Source organism: Hemitrygon akajei, chromosome 11 (assembly GCF_048418815.1).
Source record: "Hemitrygon akajei chromosome 11, sHemAka1.3, whole genome shotgun sequence".
NCBI classification, from domain to species: Eukaryota; Metazoa; Chordata; class Chondrichthyes; order Myliobatiformes; family Dasyatidae; genus Hemitrygon; species Hemitrygon akajei.
In genome coordinates, this window is record NC_133134.1 from 49,302,712 (window position 1) to 49,326,385 (window position 23,674).

The following is a 23,674-nucleotide window of genomic DNA, read 5'->3' on the forward strand; positions in this document are numbered from 1 at the left end:
GCAAGCAGAACAAATGTTACACCTGCCACTACACCTCCTCCCTCACTACCACTAGGGCCCCAAATAATGTGTAGGGCAACAATTTGCATCTAGTGGTCATAATGCCATTAGTTTCAAGATAATTATGGCGAGGGATCAGTCTGGTCCACGGGTTGAGATTCTAAATTGGAGAAAAGCCAACTTTGATGGAATCAGAACAGATCTGGCAAGTGTGGATTTGGCCAGGCTGTTTCTGCAAGGGTATACTTGGTAAGAGGGGGGCCTTCAAAAATAAAATTTTGAGAGTACAGAGTTTGTATGTTCCCATCAGAATAAAAGGCAAGGGGGGGGGTTTAGAAAACCTTGGTTTTTGAGAAATGTTGAGGCCCTGGTTATGAAACAGAAGGAGGTGCATGGCAGGGAGCAGCAAATGAAGTTCTTGAAGAGTACAGGAGATGCATGTGAACACCTCAAAGGTTTCAAAGGTACATTTAATGTCAGAGAAATGTATACAATACACACCCTGAACTGCTTTTTCTTCACAACCATCCATGAAAATCAAGGAGCGTCCCAAAGAATGAATGACAATTAAACGTTAGAACCCCAAAGCATCCCTAGCTCTCCCCTCCCACAAGTAAGTGGCAGGAAGCAACGATCTCCCCCCCCCCAAGCCACCAGCAAAAAAGAAAGCATTGGCACCCACCACCAAACATTCAAGCGTACAGCAAAGCATCAGTAAAGACACAGACTTGCAGCACCCCAAAGGCTATTTGTTCACCCGGTAATTCAACATACCACAGGTTCTCTCTCTCCCTAATAAGGGAAAAAGAGGTATCTCTGTTTCACAGCGAGAGGGGAGACATAACAAAGAACTCATTGTTTTATAATGTTAAAAGTCTGTTGCGTTGCTTTTTCCGAGCTCTGTGCCCAAAGAACTCAGGTCTCTGGGCACACAGCCAGAGATCTTCCATGTCCCACAACGCACCAATTTCCTGCAGAGTCACTGACCCTGAGTCTGCCCCTCCCAGAGCCAATAAATTCTGAAACTCCAAAGGCGAACTAATCTTGTAGGGCGTGTCCTTGGTATAGCGAATAACTGCCAGTTGTGAGACCCCGAGAGCGGGTTCAATTCCCATAAAGAACTGATGTCAGCGTGTAACTCCAGGTCAGGGTCTTCAAAAGAACCCTGGAAGGGAAAAATACAGATATTAAAGATGGAAATAGAGCTGTTTCTGAAGATGCAAGCAAAGGAGTCACCATTAGGCACCATTGTCTCCTAAATTCCACCCCTTAAGAAGGAAATCAAGAAAGCTAAAAGAAGGCATGAGTTTGCTCTAGCAGACAAGGTGAGAGAGAATCCCAAAGGCTTCTACAGATATATTAAGAGCAAAAATATAGCAAGGGACAAAATTTGTCTTCAGACAGATCAGACTGTTCATCTGTGCATGGAGCCGAAAGTGATAGTGGAGATCTTAGATGGATTCAGAAGATGGACATAGAGACTCCAGAGGTGAGGCAGAGCAGCAGTGAGCTCATGGACCCTATGTAGATTACTGAGGAACAGGTGTTTGCCGTCTTGAAACAAATTAAGGTGGATACATCTCCAGGGCCTGACATGGTGTTCCCTCTGACCCTGTGGGAGATTAGTGCAGAAATTGCAGGGGATGTAGCAGAGATAATTGAAGCATCATTGGCCACAGATGAGGTGCTGAACAATTGGAGGATAACTAATGTTGTTCTATTGTTTAAGAAAGGCTCTAAGAAGAAGCTAGGAAATTGTAAACCGGTGAGCCTGACATCGGTAGCGGGTAAATTATTGAAAACTATGCTAAGGGATTGGTATAGAAGTATTTGAATAAACAGGGAGTGAGTAGGGATAGTCAACATGGCTTTGTGCATGGTAGGTCATGTCTAAACAATCTTACAGAGTTTTTGGAGGAAGTTATCAGGAAAGCTGATGAATGCAAGCTGGTGGATATTGTCCACATAGACTTTAGTGAGGCCTTGGACAAGGTCCCACATGGGAGGCTGGTCAGTGAGGTTCAGTCACTTGGCATTCAAGATGAGGTGGTAAACTTGATTAGAGATTGGTTTTACAAAAGAAGCCAGAGTGTGGTGGTAGAGAGTTGCCTCTCTGACCAGAGGCCTCTGACTAGTGGTGGCAGCAGGGATCGATGCAGGGTACATTGTTGCTTGCGATCTACTGTATATCAATGATCTGGCTGATAATGTGGTAAACTGGATCAGCAAATTTGCAAATGACACCAAGATTGAGAATGTACTGGACCAAGACAAAGATTATCAAAGCTTGCAATAGGATCTAGACCAGCTAGAAAAATGGGATGAAAAATGCTAGAAAGAAATTAGTACAGACAAGTATGAGGTGTTGCTCTTTGGAAGGACAAACCAGGATAGGACTTACTCGGTGAGTGGTAGGCACTGAGGAGTGCAGTAGGGCAGAGGGATCTAGGAATACAGATCCCTTGAACATGGTGTCATAGGTACATAGGGTCGTAAAGAAAGCTTTTGGCACATTGGCCTCATAAATCAAAGTATTTAGTACAGGATTTGGAATGTTATGTTGAAATTGTGTAAGACATTGGTCCAGTTCTTGTCACCTACCTACAGAAAAGATATTAATAAGATGTTTCCAAGACCTGAGGACCTGAGTTAGAGCAAAAGTTTGAATAGTTTGACTGTATTCCCTAGAGTGTAGGAGAATAAGGGGAGATTTGATAGAGGTATACAAAATTGTGATGGTATAGATATGGTAAATTCAAGTGGGTTTTTCCACTGAGGTTGGCTGAGACCAGAACTAGAGATCATGGGTGAAGGGTAAAAGGTGACTTGTTTAATGGTAATATGAAGGGAAGCTTCTGCACTCAGAGGGTGTTGGGAGAGTGGAATGAGTGGTAGATGTGTGTTTATTTATATTTTATTGAGCTGCACCGCCCAGTAATCCCCTGATTTAACCCGAGCCTAACCACGGGACAATTTACAATGACCAATTAACCTACCAAACAGTGTGTCTTTGGACTGCGGGAGGAAACAGGAGCAACGTTTCAAAGTTGCTCTGGCCATCCTCAGATCTTACACCTTCCATGGACTTGTGCGTAACAAAATCCTTCAGCCTTATTTACATGATTCTAGACTGACACGCTTTCTGGTCCAATATCATTACATAATAATTTGTTTTGCCCAGTCAGTTTCTGTGCAGTGTACACAGACGTGTTTTGTGAATATTGGAAAACCATGTCTGCCCGCATACTGAAGTTAAACGGTTGTGAAATAAAAAGACTGAATGTGAGGAGGATGAGCTTGAATGGGTGAATTCAATGTAAGATCCAGCCAAAAACAACAATAAAATACATTAAAGTTATTATATCAGGATTAGTTTGGAAGCACATACAGATTTAATGAATATTAATCTACATTTACTAATACAGTAACTTACATGAAAATAAAATAACCCTTTTGCAAGAGTGCTTCAAATGAAAGGTCTGAGGTGCTTAGCTTTCCTGGAACAGGATATCTTTGCTAACAGTTGTCTGTGAAACAGATGACTGGTTCTCTATTCACTATTGTCTCTTATCATTAGATTACGTAGACCGTGAATCAGGACCCACAACCAATGGGAAAAGTGGGGTGGAGAGGGTGTGGCTCTGTGTGAATTGCAATAAATACAGACACATCAAGCCAAAGGCATCTCCTGGTTATTGAGAGATTTGAAGAAGTGAAAACTCAGCAACAATGGTGCTCTCTGGCCCCAACAAACAGGTCATAGAGGAACTTGGCAACCTGATAAAGGCAAATGCTGAAGCTTGGGGTGCAGATGCTTTAGCCAGGTAATTTTCTTCGATTCACACAATTGTTATTGCATTTTCAGCTATTATTTGTAATTGATAACATTCCTTGCATTCCTTTACACAGTGAGACTACTAAAAATGCACAATAATAATCTCTGCATAGAATTGAAGATTTTCCAAAATAATGTGATTGTTGGTCTGAAGAATAACATGATTTAATCCTATAAGATGTAGTGTACATTGTGTCTGCAAATAATTTCTACCTTCACTTTCCATGTTTCTGAAGGTTGTTTGAGATCCACCCCCAAGCTAAGACGTACTTCCCGAAATTCAATGGCTACAAAGCCTCTGACCCAGCCGTCAGAAAACATGGTTGCCTGGTAATGAAGGCTGTGGCGGATGCAGCCCATAACGTGGACAACCTGAGTAAACACCTGGAAAGTCTTGCCAAGAAACATGGTGAAGAACTTCTTGTGGATCCTCACAACTTTCAGGTACGTAGCAATTTTACAGATTCTTCCTCATTGTCATTACACAAACTATGATATTGTGATTAGATCAGCAACTATGAACTTTCAACTTTACTTTGTTCATTGTCATCTTGTTCAGTTTAGCTGAGAATACTTTTTCCTGCTACACGATACGTAGGAAAGCAGTCAAAGTACAAACAACTGTCAAAGTAAAATCATCCGTTGACAATATTAACACTGTCTTATGTTATTTATTTTTCACTTTTACAGCTGTTGGCTGATTGTATTGTGATCACCTTGGCTATTAACTTGCCAGCATTCTCCCCTGCAACCCACTGTGCTGTCGACAAATTCCTTGAGTTGCTCGCACATGAATTGAGCTCCAAGTACCGTTGAAGATGCAATCAACAAACTATGGTGAACAACAGCGAGATTATCATTTAATTCCACATTTTGTCATTGATTAATTGTCATAATTGATAAACTGATCTAAATAAACTTTCACTTCAATCAATGCTTTATCATTTGCTGTGGCTGATTTTTTAACTAGACTTAATTTCAGAAAAATACCTGTCAGATATGTCTTTAGCAAAAATACAAAAATACCGCAGGATCTGTTTACCTCTATCACTAGATAACAATAAAAAGGAAAAAGAATTTGGATGTTGTTACGGATTCAGCAACAATAAATATATAATTGAGGCAGGGTTTTTTATAACAAATAAAACATTTATTAAACACTGAAAAACAAACCCCAAAAAGTAAACAAACGACTAACGTAACCGGAAATCAGCTGCTGTGCGGCAGCTTAAAGGGTTCTTAAAGGAATAAAGCAAAAACAGTTCTTAAAGCGATGTTGCAAAAACAGTTCTTCAAAGTAGTACTGCAAAAGTTCAAAATGCTTACAGTCCATTAAAGGAGAGACTTTTTAGACAATTTAAATTCTCTTTCACATCGTGTTGTTGCGGTTCCCAGTCGAACTATACTTTTCCCAGAGAATTTACGAAGATGAAAATGAAACGGCTTAAAGGCACTGACCTTTCCTTTACAAAACTGTACCCAACCCTTTCTGCTATTATTTGCAGGGGTTAACACGGGCACAGCCAACGAATTCCTTCCGAATGAGGATCAAACAAGGTCGAACCTGTATCACCGTCGAAATCAACTTTCCTTGATCTTTTAGCTCCCGAACTCCAATCTTCACTCTCCACTGATTTTTAACTGGCAGTATTATAAAGAAACTGCCGGCAATGACCTTTCAAACTTTAGGCATTAAATAAAACTCCACCTTTCAATCAAACTGCGTCATAATATTGGCATGGAGTCAAAATGGCAAATCCAGCCATGAACTGCCCCTCCTCACAGGGAGGGGTCCTCCTTTTATACCCTGTAAAAAAAACCTGTCACATGACCTCTATTGGTGGGAAAATGACGTCACTCCACCATCACAAGACCACTACCTTAGGTCCAGCATATCTTCAACACCACTGTCACGTGACAAGTACAAGATACCCACGGGTACGTAACAGTATAAAAGCATTGAACCAACAAATGTCTGTTTGCCTGGCAGTTACTTTTTGCCCCATTGTAGATGAATCAAGCGCGCAGCAGAGATTTCTGAAAAGCCAAACATCAGAAATGGGAGATCGATATCTCTCCGAACGGCTTTTATACATTCAACAAGATATCATGACTCACTACTCAAAGCAAGCTTTACAGATAAATATAGGTAAATAGAGTTGTAGAGTTGTACAACATGGAAACAGGCCATTCAGCCCAACTCATCCATGCCAACCAATCTCTACCTGACCTAGTCATTCCTATTTTCTCACGTTTGGCCCATATGCATCTAAATCATCTCTAACTGTGGAACTGTTTAAATGTCTCTTCCACGGTGTAATTATACCTGTCTCTACAGCCTGCTCTCCCAGCTCATTTCATTTACCCTCCACTCTGTGTGAAAAAGTTTCCCCTCAGCTACTTGTAAATTGTTTCCCCTCGCACCATAAATCTATGTTGTTTAGTTTTAGATGCCCAACACTCGGATAAAGACGATGACCATCAATTTATGCCCCTCACTATTTTATGCATCAATGTCAAGTCAGTCTCCTACATTCCAGGGGAAAAATGAAAGCCAATTTAGGCTCTCCCTGAAACTTAATCCTTGAAAAAGTATTTTGATTTCCAAATCAGAGTTACCAATGCAGTTTTAAGTATTTGATCATATAGTTATAAAAATTCAACATTCACTGATAGACAGGAGCCAAATCATCATTATTATCTCTTTCAAAATCATTATAAATAGAGGAATTCATTTTTCTCATCTAAAATGCTGAAATTGGACCATTCAATTGAAACGGTACCATCCAAATCTCCTACAATACATCTCCTGGAAGACTACACTGAGATGCAAGTTTTCCTTCTGTGATCAGAGCAACTTGATATCAGTATCTTGGGGTTATATACACTATCAGGAACTTCAACTGCAAAAGCCTCCTCTTTTGTATATCAATATGCTTCAGGATATCATTGAAATGTTCCAGGTTTTACCAAGTTTCATATCTCTGCTTTTGCCCCCTTTTCTTTAATATACATAGGAACTGTGAGGATTCACCTTCATCTTATCTGTCAAAAACATCCCATATCCTCCTTTCACCCACATGATTTCCATCCGAGGTGCACTCCTACTTCCCCTACGCTCTACTATTAATTCATTTGATCCCAGTTGCCTAAACCTGACATCCTTTGCCTTTACCCAGACCCTTAATATTCCTCAGTTTCCCTAATACTGCAAACCATTCCTTTCACTTTAAATGGCATGTGTTGGTTCTGAACTCTGTGCCTCACTTTTAAAAGCCTCCCAATTGCCAGATGACTCTTTACCTGCTGCAGCCTCTCCTAATTCCATCAAAATTAGTTTTGCCCCAAAGAGAACTTCAACCTTTGAACTAGTACTAACCCTTTCCACAAATGTCTTGAAGTGTCCCGCCACTAACATTTTAGCTCCGCCTACTGTTCCGCCTGCTGTGTTCCACCAGCATTTTGTGTGTGTTGCTTCAATTTCCAGCATCTGCAGATTTCCTCGTGTTTGTAACACTTTAGCTGCTTGCTTAGCTTCATCGTCTACTGATTTTGAGTGTAACTCCTTCCCTAATAGAGCCAACTACATATTGCTTCAGAAAACTCACTTTTACAACTTTAATAAACTTCTGCCGCACCTAATCCTTTTGTACAGTGCAACACCAGTCAACATTAGGCAAGTTACAATTACCTACTATTATAACCCTATCATTTCTATAACTAACTTGCATTTTGCTACATATTTGCTCCTTGCTGCTTTTTACGATGCATGTCAATGATTGGACTATGGGATTAATGGATTTGTGGCTAAATTTGCCGATGATACAAAGACAGGTGGAGGAGCGGGTAGTGTTGAGGAAACAGAGAGCCTGCAGAGAGACTTAGATGGTTTAGGGGAATGGGTAAAGAAGTGGCAAATGAAATACAATGTTAGAACATGTATGGTTATGCACTTTGGTGGAAGAAATAAACTGGCAGACTATAATTTAGATGGGGAGAGAATTCAAAATACAGAAGGAAGGAGGGATAATTATATCTGAGGAAGAATGGACAACAATATGGAGATATCAATGGAAGTATTAGCACTTCACAGAAATGGAGGGAGTTTGGATGGAAAAACTTGATAAGATATTTTATTACACCCTCTCAGAAATCCCATTATGATAGTAACCTCCCTGTTTGCTGGAGAAATTGTGGAAATCAAAATGCAAATCATTATCATATTTTTTGGGACTGCCCTGTTATCAAAAACTATTGGAGGGGGATACACAATGCCCTACAAGACATGTTTAAATGTGAAATACCCTTGGAGAGTAAGACCATATATTTTGGATATATACCTCAAGAATGGTTGAAAAGAGATAAATATTTAATGAATATACTGTTGGTGGCTGGTAAAAAGACTCTTACTAGGAAATAGTTATCACAGGAGAGCCCAACTTTAAATACATGGATGGAAATTACAATGGACATTTACAAAATGGAGAAGATAACAGCATCTGTTAACCATAAGCTGGAACAATTTGATTCATACTGGGAAAAATGGTTTAACTACATAATGCCTCATAGGCCTGATTTCATTCTCACAAATCAATGAATCTGTTGTAAAAAAGAATCACTCCCTACTTGTACATAGTTCTTTCCTTTTGCTTGTTTTTTCTTTCCATTCTTTTCTATAAGTGTATACCTCAGATAAATACTTTGGGGAGATTTGTGATATATATGATTATATGATATATATGAACAATGTCTGAAATACGTCTAATGGAAATGTTTGTTTGATGATGAACTTCAATAAAAAAATAAATTACAAAATACAGAGATGCAAAGGGACTTGGGAGTCTTTGTGCAGGATACCCTAAAGGTTAACCTCCAAGTGGAGATCGTGGTGAAGAAGGTGAATGCAATGTTGGCATTCATTTCCAGAAGTATAGAATATAAGAGCAGGGATGTGATGTTGAGGCTCTATAAGGCACTCGTGAGACCACACTTGGAGTATTGTGTGCAGTTTTGGGCTCCTTATTTTAGAAAGGATATACTGACATTGGAGAGGGTTCAGAGAAGATTCATGAGAATGATCCAAGGAATGAAAGGGTTACCATATGAGGAATGTCTGGCAGCTCTTGGGCTGTATTCCCTGGAGTTCAGGAGAATGAGGGGAAATCTCATAGAAATATTCTGAATGCGAAAAGGCCTGAATAAATTATATATGGCAAAGCTATTTCCCATAGTAGGGGAGTCTAGGACAAGAGAGCACTACTTCAGCATTGAAGGACATCCATTTAATACAGAGATGCAGAGAAATTACTTTAGTCAGAGGGTGGTAAATCTGTGGAATTTGTTGGCACGAGCAGCTGTGGAGGCCAAGTCATTGGGTGTATTTAAGGCAGAGATAGATAGGTTCTTGCCTAGCCAGGGCATCAAAGGATATGGGGAGAAGGCAGGGGAGTGGGGATGACTGGAAAAATTGGATCAGCTCATGATTGAATGGCGGATCAGACTCGATGGGCCAAATGGCCTACTTCTGTTCCTATATCTTATGGTCTTATGGAATATTGAGGGCACTGTAGAACATCCCATCAGACTGATTACACTTTTCTGATTTTTAATTTTACCCACATGATGTTACAGCACCTTTTCCCTGGAATACCCACTCTAAATACTTATGTTATGCTCCTCTTAATCAATATCATATCCCACCTTTTTCTCTTAATTCCACCTTTCTCATGCTGGAAGAATGATACCTTGCAAAATTGAACTGCCAGTCCTGACCATCCCTCAACCATAAGATTAATATAAGACCATAAGACCTTAAGACATAGGAGCAGAATTAGGCCATTTGGACCATCAAGACTGCTCCATCATTCAAACATGGCTGATCCCTTCCTCCCTACCTCAGCCCCACTCCCCATTCTTCTCCCTGTAACTTTTGATGCCTTGTTCAACCAAGAACCTATCAAGCTCTGCCTTAAATACCCCCAACGACCTGACCTCCATAGCTGCCTGTGGTAACAAGTTCCACACATTCACCACCTATGTCTAAAGAAATGTCTCCACATCTCTGTTTTAAATGGACACCTCTCTATCCTGTGCCCTCTTGTCCTAGACTCCCCCACCATAGGAAACATCAATGAGACACATTTACTCTGTCTAGGCTTTTCAACATTCAAAAGGTTTCAATGAGATCCCCCCTCAACCTTCTAAATCCAGAGAGTATAGACCCAGAGTTATCAAACATTCCTCATATGATAACCCTTTCATTCCTGGATATAGGAGCAGAGTTAAGCTATTCAACCCTTTAAGTTTGCTCACCATTCAATCATGGCTGATTTTTCTCCTTCTCAATTTTCTGCTTCTCTCCATAACCAGCAAACTCCTTACCAATCAAGTACCTATCAGCTTAAGCTCATAACCCTTACTGAGGCACAGGTCAGTGGAGTTTGCTCACCAGAGTCCTGTGTCCTGGGCCTCTCTTTCAAGTTATTCTCAGGGGTAACCCACCTTCTTGATGTATCTTTCCTTTATAGGGATGAGGTATTTAGAACCTCTGTTGCCATTTCTGTAGCTCTGGATTATTTATTGTATGGGGTTGCTAACCCCATCCCAACCCTCCTCCTTTCTTAGCCGAGCTTTTGACTATCCATGATGGAATTAGAGTCTCTCAGCCTCAAATACACCCAACAACTTGGCCTCTGCAGCCTCCATTAGCAACAGATTCCACATCATCACCACTCTCTGGCTGAAGGAATTCCTCCTCATCTCTTTTAAAGGTTCAAGCCTTTATTCTGAGGGCATGCCCTTGCCTCTCAGTGTCTGATAATAATAGAAACATCCTCACCACATCCACTCTATCCAGGCCTTTCATTATTGGATAGGTTTCATTAAGATATCCTGTCACACTTCTGAACTCCTTTGAGTACAGGCCCAGAGATATCAAACACTCCTCATGTAATAAGCCTTTCATTCCTGTGATTATTCTTGTGAGTGTCTGGACCCCTTCGAAGCTAGTACACCCTTCCCGAGAAACAGGGCCCCAACTTGCTCATAATATTGCTACTCTCCACTCCATGTTGATAAATACTGTACTCCGTAAAAATCTTTGGCACCCTAAGTGAATATGTACACCTGGGACTTTTGCACAGTACAGCGTGACTTATAAAACATTTTCTATTTCGTTTTATATTCAAATCCTCCAAAATACTACTAAGATAGGTGGCGTTGTGGATAATGAAGTAGGTTTTCAAAGCTTGCAGAGAGATTTAGGCCAGTTAGAAGAGTGGGCTGAAAGATGGCAGATGGAGTTTAATGCTGATAAGTGTGAGGTGCTACATTTTGATAGGAATAATCAAAATAGGACATACATGGTAAATAATAGGGCATTGAGTAATGCAGTAGGACAGAGTGATCTAGGAATAATGGTGCATAGTTCCCTGAAGGTGGAATCTCATGTGGATAGGGTGGTGAAGAAAGCTTTTGATATGCTGGCCTTTATAAATCAGAGCATTGAGTATAGGAGTTGGGATGTAATGCTAAAATTGTACAAGGCATTGGTAAGGCCAAATTTGGAGTATTGTGTACAGTTCTGGTCACCGAATTATAGGAAAGATATCAACAAGATAGAGAGAGTACAGAAGAGATTTACTAGAATGTTACCTGGGTTTCAGCACCTAAGTTATAGAGAAAGGTTGAGCAAGTTAGGTCTTTATTCTTTGGAGTGTAGAAGGTTAAGGGGGGACTTGATAGAGGTATTTAAAATTATGAGGGGAATAGATAGAGTTGACGTGGGTAGGCTTTTTCCATTGAGAGTAGGGAGATTCAAGCAAGAGGACATGAGTTGAAAGTTAAGGGGCAAAAGTTTAGGGGTAACACGAGGGGAACTTCTTTACTCAGAGAGTGGTAGCAGTGTGGAACTAGCTTCCAGTAGAAGTGATAGAGGCAGGTTTGATTTTGTCATTTAAAAAAAAATTGGATAGGTAATGGACAGGAAAGGAATGGAGGGTTATGGGCTGAGTGCAGGTAGGTGGGACTAGGTGAGAGTAAGCGTTCGGCACGCACTAGAAGGGCCGAGATGGCCTGTTTCTGTGCTGTAATTGTTATATGGTGATATGGTTAAAATTGGAATGCTGGTATTGCATTTGCCTTCTTTACAATTGACTCAAGCTGCAAGCTAACACAGAGGGAACTCTGAACAAGGACTCCCACATAACTTCACACCTCTGATTTCTGAAATTTCTCCCCATTTAGAAAACAGTCCTTTGTTATTCCTACCAACGTGTATAACCCCACAATCCCTATTCTGTATTCCATCTGCTTATTCTTTGCCCACTCTCCCAACCTCTCCAGGTCATTCTGCAGATTTCCTGCCTCTGTGATATTGACTGTTCCTCCACCTATCAAACGTAGCCACAATATCATCAGTTTCTTCATCCAGATCATTAATGTATAAAGTGAAAAGCTTAATTTCTAAAACTGTCTTCTTTGGAATTCCAGAGACGCAGTGGTCATCCTGAAAAGTATCCCTTTATCTCCACTCTCTAACTTCTGGCAATCAACCACTTTTCTATCTATACTCATACTTTATCTCTTATCCAGTGTAGCAGCATTGTGGGCTGGACCTTTTTAAAAGCTTCTTGACAATCCAAGCAAATGATATCCACTCAATATATCACGTTTCTGTAAGAGATATTATATCACAATCCCACATGTCAAAGATACTCTGAGATCATCAGCCTGTCAGGCTTCTTGCAGTTTAGATGATTAGACCTTCCTCACTCCTTGTCCTGACCTTGCTGACTAGATTTGTTCTCTTTAAACTTTATATTTACTCCAGTTTTCACATTGACTGCATGACCATTTTAGGATCCATATCCTGCTCAACTTGTTCAAACACATTCCAATAACTCTAGCCATTGCCCTGGCCAAGAAGCCTATTGAAACATATCTCTCTTGTACAAGTGACCTCTATCCTGGAGATATCCCACCATTCCGAGGTGTCTGTCGGACCTGCACCAGTTCATTAGCCACATATTCATCAACCCTATCCTGCTATTCCCATCTTCACTAGGACACCAGACATTACATCCCAACTGTCCCTACTTTTTAAACTTCTACCCATCTCTCTCAATTCTCTCTGCTGTATCTCACCCTTTTGATTCATCTTCAACCCCAGTCACTCTATGCAGCTGGTCAGAAGCTGCAACTGAACACACCTCCCACAGGTATAATCACCAGGAACCACGGAAGCTTCCCTGACCTTCTCATGCTCTGCAGGATGAACACACAGCGGTCCTGCCTACCATCTCTAAACCACTCAGACTATGGAAGGATGGAAAGATCTTACCTCACCTTACCTAACCAATGCTCAGCATCTTCACAAAAGCCTCACGCTTACAATGAAAAAAAATTCTAGTAATTCCTTTCCTGCATTTTTGTGTGCAAAACTAGTAATGAATTTTTCTCTCATGCTATTTAAATCAAGTAGACATAGGCTCAGTATGTAATGTGTCCCACTATAAATCGAGCAGGTGACTCTCTAGAATTGTAGCATGCTGTTTCAGCTTCAGAATGAACACATGAACAGAGGGCTACAAGTTTACAAACGATACCGGCACAGTGAGCCGAATCTCAAATAACAATGAGCTGGGTAAAGTAAGAGCCTAGCAACATGCTGTCATGACAACCATCTTTCCCTCAATGCCAGTGAAACAAAAGAGCTGGTCATTGACTTCACGAGGGTGGGTGGTGCACACACACCTGATTACATCAATGGTGTTGAGATCAAGTAGGTTGAGAGCTTCAAGTCCCCAGGAGTGAATATCACCAACAAGCTCCTAGTTCCATCATGGCCAAGAACTCTCAGTTTATTCTGGAGGCTGAAGTAATCTGGCATGTCCCATCTGACCGTCATTAGTTTTTATTGGTACATCATCGAATGCTTCCTATCCAGATGCATCACAGGTTGGTGTGGCAACTGCTCTCCCTATAATCGCCAGAAAATGCAAAGAGTTGTGAACAAAGATTAACCTAGAACAAAACCCAGCATTTTTGTCCATAGAAAACACTAGTGTTTCTATAGATATTGTCTACAGTTTTTGCTGCTCTGATAAAGAAGTCAAAATAATCAAAGACCTCCCATAGGCCAGAAGATATAAATGTTTGAAAGTACATCCTATTCAGTTCAAGGACAACTTCTGTTCAGCTTGTTATAAGGGAATTAAACAGTATCCTAGTAGGATGATGTCTTGACCTCACAATCTACCTCACTGTGGCCTTAATAGTAGTTTATTCTGCATTCTGTTATTATGAACCTGGGCGTGTGGGCTGTTTTGTGCAACGCCTGCTGCAGTGGTTGGAGAGGACAGGCTGCATGGACGACTGATGAGAGAATATTCAAGCAAACTGGTGTCCAAGCTGAATGGTGTTGAGCTTCTTGAGTGATGTTGGAGAAGCATTCATTCAGGCAATTGGGGAGTATTCCATCACACTGCAGAATTGGACCTTTAGAAGTTGGGAAGTTCATACTGAGATGTAAGTGAGTCACTTGCCATTGCATAACCAGACACTGACCAGCTTGTCGGTCCAAAGTAGTTCTGTAGTTGATCCACTTTGGTACTTGGACAGTAGTGACTCCCAGGATGTTGATGGTGGGACTCAATGATAATAATGCTCTTGAACACAAGGATAAATGTCTGCATGACATCTTGTTGGAGATTCTTGAGATCCTTGTTACTTGGCACTTGGGTGATGTGAATGTTACCAGCTATTTATGGCAGAATGTAGAATGGGGATTGTTGTATCAAGCATGGACTACTTCATTTGCTGAGTAGAAAATGTATTTGAGCATTGTATGTACTATCAGTGGTGAGTAGCCTCACATCTGACAATCAAAACCACTTGCAAATGCAGGGAACCTCACAAACAGAATGCTGGAATTACTCAATAGGTCAGACTGAGAAAGAAGAAATCTCACAGATGTGACTTGATCTCCTGAGTAGTTCCAACCTTCTCTGAATTAAATTGGAAAATTAGCTTGCTGGTTTACTATTATTGTGTGATTTTATCCCACATGTGATATTCTGACTGGTCCTTTGAAACTCTACAGCACCTCTTACAAGTGAACAAGCCTTTTTTAGAGAGTAGGGCCAAAATTGTGTACAATAATGTAGCTGTTATTTCACCTAGGCTTTAGAACCTAGAACAGAGCAGGATAGGAAAAATCCCTTCAGCCAAACTAATTAAGCTAGTGCTATCTAATCCATTCTGCCTGCATGTTGTCCATATCCCTTGTTCTCTGCACATTCATGCATCTTTCTGAGAGCTTCTTCAACACCTCTATGGGAACACATAACAGGCACCCAACACTCTCCTGTACATGTAACAACTATGCTATAAATTTCCTTTGATCTTCCCCCTCTTCTCTTAAATGCATTGCCCCCTGTATTAGGCATTTCATTCCTGGGCAAGAAGACTGCCTGCCTACCCTAGCTAAATCTCTCTTAATTTTATAAATTTCTGTCAGGTGTCCTCTCTCCCACTCCAGTGAAAACCACTCTCCTTATAGCATGCTCCCTCCAATCCAGCCAGCACACTGGTAAACCTCTTCTGAACCCTCTCCATGGCCTCCACATCCTTTCAATGATGAGTGACCAGAATTGAATACAATATTCCAGATGATGCCTGAACTGAACTTCCCAATTAGTTCTCTGGTTCTCTTAGGAAATCTGAAAATGTTACATCGGTCTTCTCAGACAAACTGTTAATAGACAACATAAGTATTTAGAGTCCAAGCATTGAATCCTGTTGGACCCTATCAGCTGCAGCCTGACTACCTATGAAGGGTCTGTTTCTCTACTCTGTTTTCCATTTGTTAAACAACTCTCAATGGACACAGTGACCCCAAGTTCTATGTGAGTTGTCCTTGTTTGTCTTTGCTTGAACACAAGCTTACTAAAAGCTTTATGAAAATTCAATATACTAACAGACAGGATGCATTTGCTTAATTCCTCTGACATTTTATTTTTCTCCATTATAAAGTCTCACATTTATGTTTGTAGAGAATCTACATTTTCCCTCATTGGTCTTTCCATGTTTACATTTCACCTATAGTAGGTTTGTGAATGCTCATGGCTGGTTCAACATTGAATGGACACACGAAACAGAAATAGAGATTTGTCCATCTGTGTCCACTTACCAAATTCATAAACCTACCCACAGACGATGTAAGATGCTATTAGTTACCCAGTGAACGTTCATAGCAGAATCATCAGTCAGAAACACTCCAGGGACAGTGAAGTGCATATTGCTGTAGCTTAGTATTTTTAAAAATAATCTTGTCTAATTTAATGGTGTATTTTGTCCTCAGTTGTTCCATTGGTACAATCCCGTTGTTCAGGTTTATTATAATAGACATTGATTTGATTTCAACATCAGAAACATATTAATTTCTGAAAGCTAAGAATTTTATTTAATAAAAATTGTAATCAGCAAAATGAAGTTAAGGGTTGAACTTCAAATAACAAGGAGAGAGTTCTACAGTTTGAAAATGAATGTATTGAATTATTACTCAACAAAAATAGAGAATAATTCTTTGCATTTAGATGGGAAGAATTGAGGCTCAGACTAGCAATTGTTCAGCAGGTGTTTATCTTAACACACAAATGCAGGTTTGTTGCCCACTTTTGGAAAGTGTGTCCAACCCACCAGGTGGTCAGCCTATTACATTTCAGTGTTAGTCTGAGATTAGCTCTATTGCAGCCTATAAAAGTGAGGTCCAAACTCCAGATCAACACAGCTTTCTTGTGCGAGTAGTGACAGGTTAACAACCAAAATGGTGAAATTAACAGATGCACAGGAACAATACGTCACAAACTTATGGGACCAGTTGGATAAGAAAACGATAACTGCCCAAGCTTTGGCAAGGTATGTTGAAAATGTATTTTCTGTTTTATGTTTAAATCATGCACTGTATTTTCAACTATGGTTCCAGTGAAGGTTCTTTAATTTGCTATGCTTGCCTAGATGCTGTCATTGGGTGAGGGAATTAGTAGTCAACACTGACTTGAGGTTCTAGTCAAACTCAACTCTTTACTGGATGAAAGTTTCCTCAATGATGTGCTTTGAGAAATAAATTAATTTTAAGTTATCTGAACAGAAAGTGGGCAATTTGTTTTTTTTTTATCATTCTAGGGTATTCGCGGTCTATCCCTGGACGACCAGGCTGTTTAAGAATTTCAATGGCCATTTTGCAGCCTGTGACCCTGGTGTTCAGACTCATGCAGGCAAAGTGCTAAAGGCTCTGAACACTGCAATTAAAGATTTGAGGAGTATTGAGAAGAACTTCTATGAGCTCAGCAGTAACCATCAAAAAATCGGAGTGGACACTCAAAACTTCAAGGTAGAAACCAATGTTTTTACGTTGTGTACAATTTCACTAAAGGGGTGCTATAAATACTTCTCAATTACAGTGTCATAACAAACATGGCAACCAAGCATAGTGGATTGAACCCCAAGGAAATGGAGGAGACCTGATTGCTGTGCAAAAGGCAGTCCTCTAATTTTCTGAATAGTTACATCTGGGTGGGGGGTCACAGGTTAGAAAGTTTAATCACTTTAATGAGAGCTATTTGCACAGGATGCTCACTCAACAATTCATGCACTAGAGTAGGACGGATTGCACAGGAACACAAATTGATTTCAACTTCCCTTCACTCACCATCTGACAATGCAAAGTTTTTTTCAACATCACTGCTCCAAGAAGATCACTGTGTTTTCTGCAGAGAGTCTGCTCCAATTTGCTGTGCTTTAGGTTACTTAGCTATTGCTTGGCAAAAAGAATCAAAAGGGCTTTGATGGGCACATGAGGCAAGAATATGGGACAAGTGTGCAGGGAAAAAGGTGGGAAAAGATTTGTGTTTGCACCACTGAGTACTGACATCGACCCAGAGGACAGGTTGGACTTCTGGGCTGTTCTATATGAAGTCATTGGAGATTTGGGGTTTGCTTTCCAGTTTTGTTCCAATGTTGTATAATTATTGTTTTTCTTCACAGCTTCTCAGCCAGGCCTTCATTGTTGAACTCGCTCTTCATGAGAAAAAGGCATTCAGACCAGAGGAACATGAAGCTGTTTACAAGTTTTTTAAACTGGTGACAGAAGCTCTCTCCAACAACTACCATTAAATCTATAACCTGCATCCTCCACCACCTTCAGAAATGCAATGAAAACCTGTATTATCAGCATCTACAATGTCTTGTTTGCTTAAAGGACTTGTTCTTCAGGTTCAAGTCATGCTAATGTAAAGGTGGCACAATATTCCTCTTTGTATGGGAATTTTCCTCAATGTTTGGAAAATGCCTGTAAGCATTCCCTTTACTTCAATAAAGAAACAATATTTCTCTCACAGAGGTAATTTCTTCATCTCTAGAGAATGAATATTAAAAGATCTTTGACTTGGTCAATGTTGAGATGAACAACAATTTGGTGTTAAAAAGCAGACGTTGTGCTGTAGGACCTTTCACTATCCCAGCACAGGTCAAAGCATTTTTCATCTGCTGAAGTACTTTAGAAATAAGCTAATGCTGTACTATGGGGAAAAGTAGCAGCCAATTTCTCACATATTTCTCACATTTCATAACAAGATATGATGCCATTCAACCTGTTGACAAACTGCTAGTCTTCAAAGAAATTCAAAAGCTCTTAGATTTTCTGTACCCATCATTCCACACAATCCATTCTCCCTGATTCTCCCACCACCATCCCATATTAGGCCATTTTTGTAGGAGAATAACACATAGTTTTGATTCATTGTATAAAGATTGCCTACATCGAGTAATGTGCTAATTATTATTCAGCGGGCCATTTTATAAAAGAAATTTGATGACCAAGGTAACACCCACACTTTTCTAAAAAATGTACATAGAATACAGAATAGCATACAGAATAGATAAAGTAATACAATTTTTCAGTTTAAAACTGAAGGTAGAGAGAATGAAAGTCCAACAATGGTCTACTTTAAAACAAGGAAAATGTCCACAATAGCTTTGGTTGTGGTCTTTCACACTCAGACCAAAATGGGCAGATCATTGTGAGGCACTGTCATGTTTCACTGCTGAAAACATCACTTATGTTGAAAGTAAACAGAGGCCTATCCCTCAAGTTTCAAGTTTAGCAATGCTCATCTCAGTTGCTGCAACAGGTGTAAAGTGGAGTTGGAACAAAGCTGGTTCATGTATTTCCAAAGTATGGGAGTTCAACTCGGCTTCTACCTAACTCATCTATCCTATACATACAGCTCTAAGTTCTGGGCGTGGAGGAGTTGCAATTGTGTTTCAATTGGGTCACCTTCTGTAATCTGATCTTCTAATTTACAGAGAGATAAACTCTATCTTGTGAGCACTGCCATTCACTGTAGCCCCATCAGGTATAAAGTAGAACCAAATTGAGTGTTTATTTCCAGATCACCAGCTGTAGCAGAGTAAAGGTGCTCTCTGCCACAGAAACCACCAACATCTACATTAATGGTCATCACTACACATTGTCACAGTTCACAAGCTCCTGATTTCAGAGTTCCATGCGATTAATCCTGTGGTTCATATGTTCAAAGATGTGCTTTGGTTTTGAGACAATATTTAAAATACTACAAAAATGTGGTGGCACAGTAGCTTGTTTAATTCAATCGCTTACTTCTCCGGTTGTAAGATTTGGATTCAATTCCCCTCTCTGTCTGCAAGATGTTTGCATGTTCTCCTCGAGACTGAGTGCATTTCCTCCAGGTGTTCTGGCTTCCTCTCTCATTCCAGACCTCTGCTTTAGGATTAGTCAATTGTGGGCATGCCATTTTGGTACCAGAACCTTGGTGATCCTTGTGGGCTCTCCAGTATAATCCTTGCTGGTTTGATTTGTCGTGAATCAGGCATTTCACTGAATGTTTCAATGTGCATGTAACAAATAAAGCTAAGCTTTTTAAAATTGATTTCAGAGGCAGGAAATACCATGGAATGGAAACACTTAATTATTCTCTCGTGCTAGAAATAACTGCAGTAGTAGGAACAGAGGGAATGTACTGACCAATATTCATCTGGATACACTGCCTGTGAGTAAGATGTAAATCAGACAGTAGCCAGCAAAATATTCTGTGCTCACTCAGGATTGTGAGTAAATCAGGACAGGCTGATCCATGGAGAAAGAACCACAATTACATCCCTTCTATTCCCAGAGTTTAGAGCTGAATATAAGGGATGGATGTGATGTATTTTGTGGGACCTGGAGTTGAACACTCACACTTTCTAAATAAATGTACCAACCATAACAAGAATTGCTAGAATTAGGTGTTCAGACATTGAATGAGAAGTGAGGGTTTACACTAAAAGTTAAAAAAAAACAGACTTCAATTGCCTTTGCCTGAACATTCCCTCTCATCCCCCCCTCCCATCAGGCCGGAGACACAAAAAGCCTAAAAGCATTTGCTATAAGACCAAAAAAGGTTATAAGAAAAGTAATGGATACAGCTCAGATCATTACTGGTAAAGCTGTCTCCTCCATTCCACACATCAGCACAGTGCATAGTCACACATTAGCCATCATCAGGGACCTCTACCGCTCAGGTCATGTTCTCTTCCCCCTGTTACCATCTGGAAGGAGGCACAGAAGCCTCAGGACCTCACCACCATATTCAGGAACACTTACTACCTCTCAACCAATATGCCCTTCAACCAGTGGAGTTAACTTCATTCAACTTCACTCACCCCATCACTGAGAAGTACCCATGACCTATGGATTCTTCATCTCATTTTCACAATACTTATTGCTTACTTGTTTGTTTTTTTCCACTTTTGTATTTGCACAGTTTGTTATCTTTTGCACGTCGATTGTATCTTTCAGTGGTTCTATTGTGGTTTTTGGATTTACCAAGTATGCCCAAAAGAAAATGAATCACAGGGCTGTATATAGTGACATTTATGTACTTTGTTAATAAATTTACTTTTAACTTCGAACTTAAAACTTGGAACTCTGAAATAGCCCACTTGTATGACACAATCAATTGTCAATCTAACAACCTACATCATTATAGAGTTGCACCTTATTGTCCATCGGCAGTGAAGTTTCTTTGTAATTGCAACACTGTTGTGCATTCTTTTATTATCTTCCCTTGCACTATTATGTCTGCATGCACCTCTGATATTTGAAAAATAGTCTATGCCTGTATACTGTCTACCAAAGTGCATGGCCATTCACTCCCCTGCACCGTATTCCATCTGCCACTTCTTTACCCACCTCCCAAACTGTCTAATTCCTTTTGCAGACTCCCTGCTTCTTCAGCACCACATGCCCTCCACACAACATCCAAGTCACTGACATATAACTTGAAAAGAAGTGGTCCCAACATGACCCCTGTGGAACACCACGAGTAACCGGCAGCCAATCAAAAGAGGCCCCCTTTATTCCCACCCTTAGCATCCTGTCAGTCAGCCAATCTTCTATCAATACTCGTATCTTTCCTGTAATACCATGGGCTGTTATGTTATTAAGCAGCCTCATGTGTGACACTTTGTCAAAGGCCTTCTGAAAAACCAAATAAACAACATCTACTGACTGTCCTTTATCCATGTTGCCAATTATTTCCACAAAGTATTCCAACAGATTTGTCAGGCAAGGTTTCCCCTTAAGGAAACCATGATGACTTTGGTGAATTTTATCATTTGCCTTCAAGTACCCTGGGACCTTAACCTTAATAATGGACTCTGACATCTTCCCAATTACTGAGGTCAGACTAACTGGCCTATAATTTCCTTTCTTCTGCTTCCCTTCTTAAAAAGTGGAGTGTCCTGTGCCTTCTAAATCACCCCCAGAATCTCCAGCCATTGATATTCTGCCACCATCCCTGCTAGTGTCCCCTTGCAATCTACTTTGGCCAGCTCCTCTCTCATGTCTCTGTAATTTCCTTTACTCCACTGTAACACTTACACATCTGATGTTATCTTAACCCACTGATGGAGCTGATATCCTGCCTCCCATAAACCAAACATTTCCGAGACCAAGACGCTAGGCCAGAAGCTTCTTTATAATGGTCTTGATAGAAATGCTTACTGTCCATTTCCTTCTTCAAATGCTGGTTGATACACTAAGCTCCACTTCCAGCTCTATTCTTTGCCTGCAGATTCTAGCATCTGTAATCTGTAATTATTGTGATGGAAGTGTCTAGTCAATGTCTGTGCTGTTTGTTGTATTGAAGTATGTTCACAGGGTGCACTACCACTGGTTGGACATCAGAGGTTAAGTTCATGATGATTCATCTTATAGGGGAAGTGGCCATGGCCTCTCATCATTATCAGTTGTCATTTCAAACTTGTAGGAAGGTTGCTGGAGTCATGGTGTATCACAACGGGCAATTCCAGAGATAATAATGGATGGTATGGAGAGGAAAAGTGGTATTTCAAATTGTAGAGTTCATTGTCAAGCACTGGTAGGATAAATTTTAAATGAAAATCAATACCAAAGACACAAGAGCATTACTAAAAAGTGTTTTAAGTCATTTTCCAGTTGCTTCATCTCTTGCACACTGCTCTACATTATGCTTCTACAATTACACTTGGCCAGTAACCTCTGCCTATAGTGTTTCTTATTTAACTTTTGCATCACCACACCCTTACTTTATTTTTACCATGACTCTAATTCTGAACCCATATTTCACAGTTTTTTGTATATACCCACAAAGATGTTAACTGATCACTCAGCCAGTATGTTCACAAGCACATTTCCCTCTCATTTGCAGAGGTGAAGAAAGTGAAACACAATGGGTATCATCATCATCATCAGCTGCTGCTGCAGATTGGTGATCAAAAATGGCCACTTACTTGCTTCATGTTTGAGCTGAATATTCCGGACCCAAAACGTTGACTGTTCATTATTTTCCAGAGATGCTGCCTGACCTGCTGAGTTCCTCCTGAATTTTGTGCATGTTTCTCCAGAAGAATGCTTGTTTATTGGGCTGAGTAAAGACTTCTATATCATCAGCTTCAGTGCCTCTTTGGTGTCTTGGATCACAGTCACAACAGGTAAAATACATTCAAACAGTAATGTTTTCCCAAGAGTTACCACCTGAGATTCACAGCAAGTCGGGCTGCAGCCTCACAGGTCTAAGTTCATCACTTTGATTTTCACTTTTATAGTGGCCCGTAATACTTTTGCCTCCAACTCATTCTGTTCAGCTGCAGCAAATATCAGCCACTTCTCCCATTTGTAGTGCATTAGGGTTTTAGAATTTCAGAATCAGAATCAGAATTAGGTTTGTTATCACAGCTTATGTCGTGAAATGTGTTGTTATGTAACAGCAGTACTGTGCAATATGTAAAATGTACAATAAGGTACTATAAGAAATATATATAAAGATTAAATAAATATTGCAAAATATTACCTATCTTATAATCAAACCTCACAAACCTGCAAACCATTTGGTAACTCTTCACAGAGGATGTCAAAGATGGTGGGGCAATAATCTGTGAAGTGGGGTTTGGTGGAAATTCTGGCTGATGATAAGGAGTGGGCTAAAGTGAGTGACTTATACAATATTTGGATCCAAGTGGACCAACGTACAACCAGGACTGGTTGTATATCAGGATTCCATAAAAACTAATATCAACCGTTGACTTTCTCTGTATTTCCTGCAGGGCAAGCACAAATTCCTTGTATTTAGTTTTTTATCATAAATACTTCCAGGAGGAAAGAGGAAGCCATTTTAATTCATCATATTTATACTATCTCATAATATACACCTCTATTACCCAGGATATGCCCTCTTCTCTTTGCTGCCATCAAGGAGAAGCTACAGGAGCCTGAAGACACAC

General features: G+C 40.2%; 2 protein-coding genes across 2 annotated transcripts; both read left to right on the forward strand.

Moving 5' to 3' along the window:
- The first annotated feature begins 3,667 nt into the window (after window positions 1-3,667).
- On the forward strand, window positions 3,668-4,769 carry LOC140735105 (hemoglobin subunit alpha-like). Its single transcript, XM_073059901.1, has 3 exons — window positions 3,668-3,824; window positions 4,072-4,279; window positions 4,526-4,769. Exons 1-3 carry the CDS (start codon window positions 3,730-3,732, stop codon window positions 4,649-4,651), a joined length of 429 nt encoding a protein of 142 aa, XP_072916002.1. The 5' UTR covers window positions 3,668-3,729; the 3' UTR covers window positions 4,652-4,769.
- An 11,834-nt stretch (window positions 4,770-16,603) lies between these two features.
- Window positions 16,604-18,231, forward strand: LOC140735106 (hemoglobin subunit beta-like). Its single transcript, XM_073059902.1, has 3 exons — window positions 16,604-16,753; window positions 17,021-17,228; window positions 17,882-18,231. The coding sequence occupies exons 1-3, from the start codon at window positions 16,662-16,664 to the stop codon at window positions 18,008-18,010; spliced, it is 429 nt and encodes a 142-aa protein (XP_072916003.1). The 5' UTR covers window positions 16,604-16,661; the 3' UTR covers window positions 18,011-18,231.
- The last annotated feature ends 5,443 nt before the right edge of the window (window positions 18,232-23,674 follow it).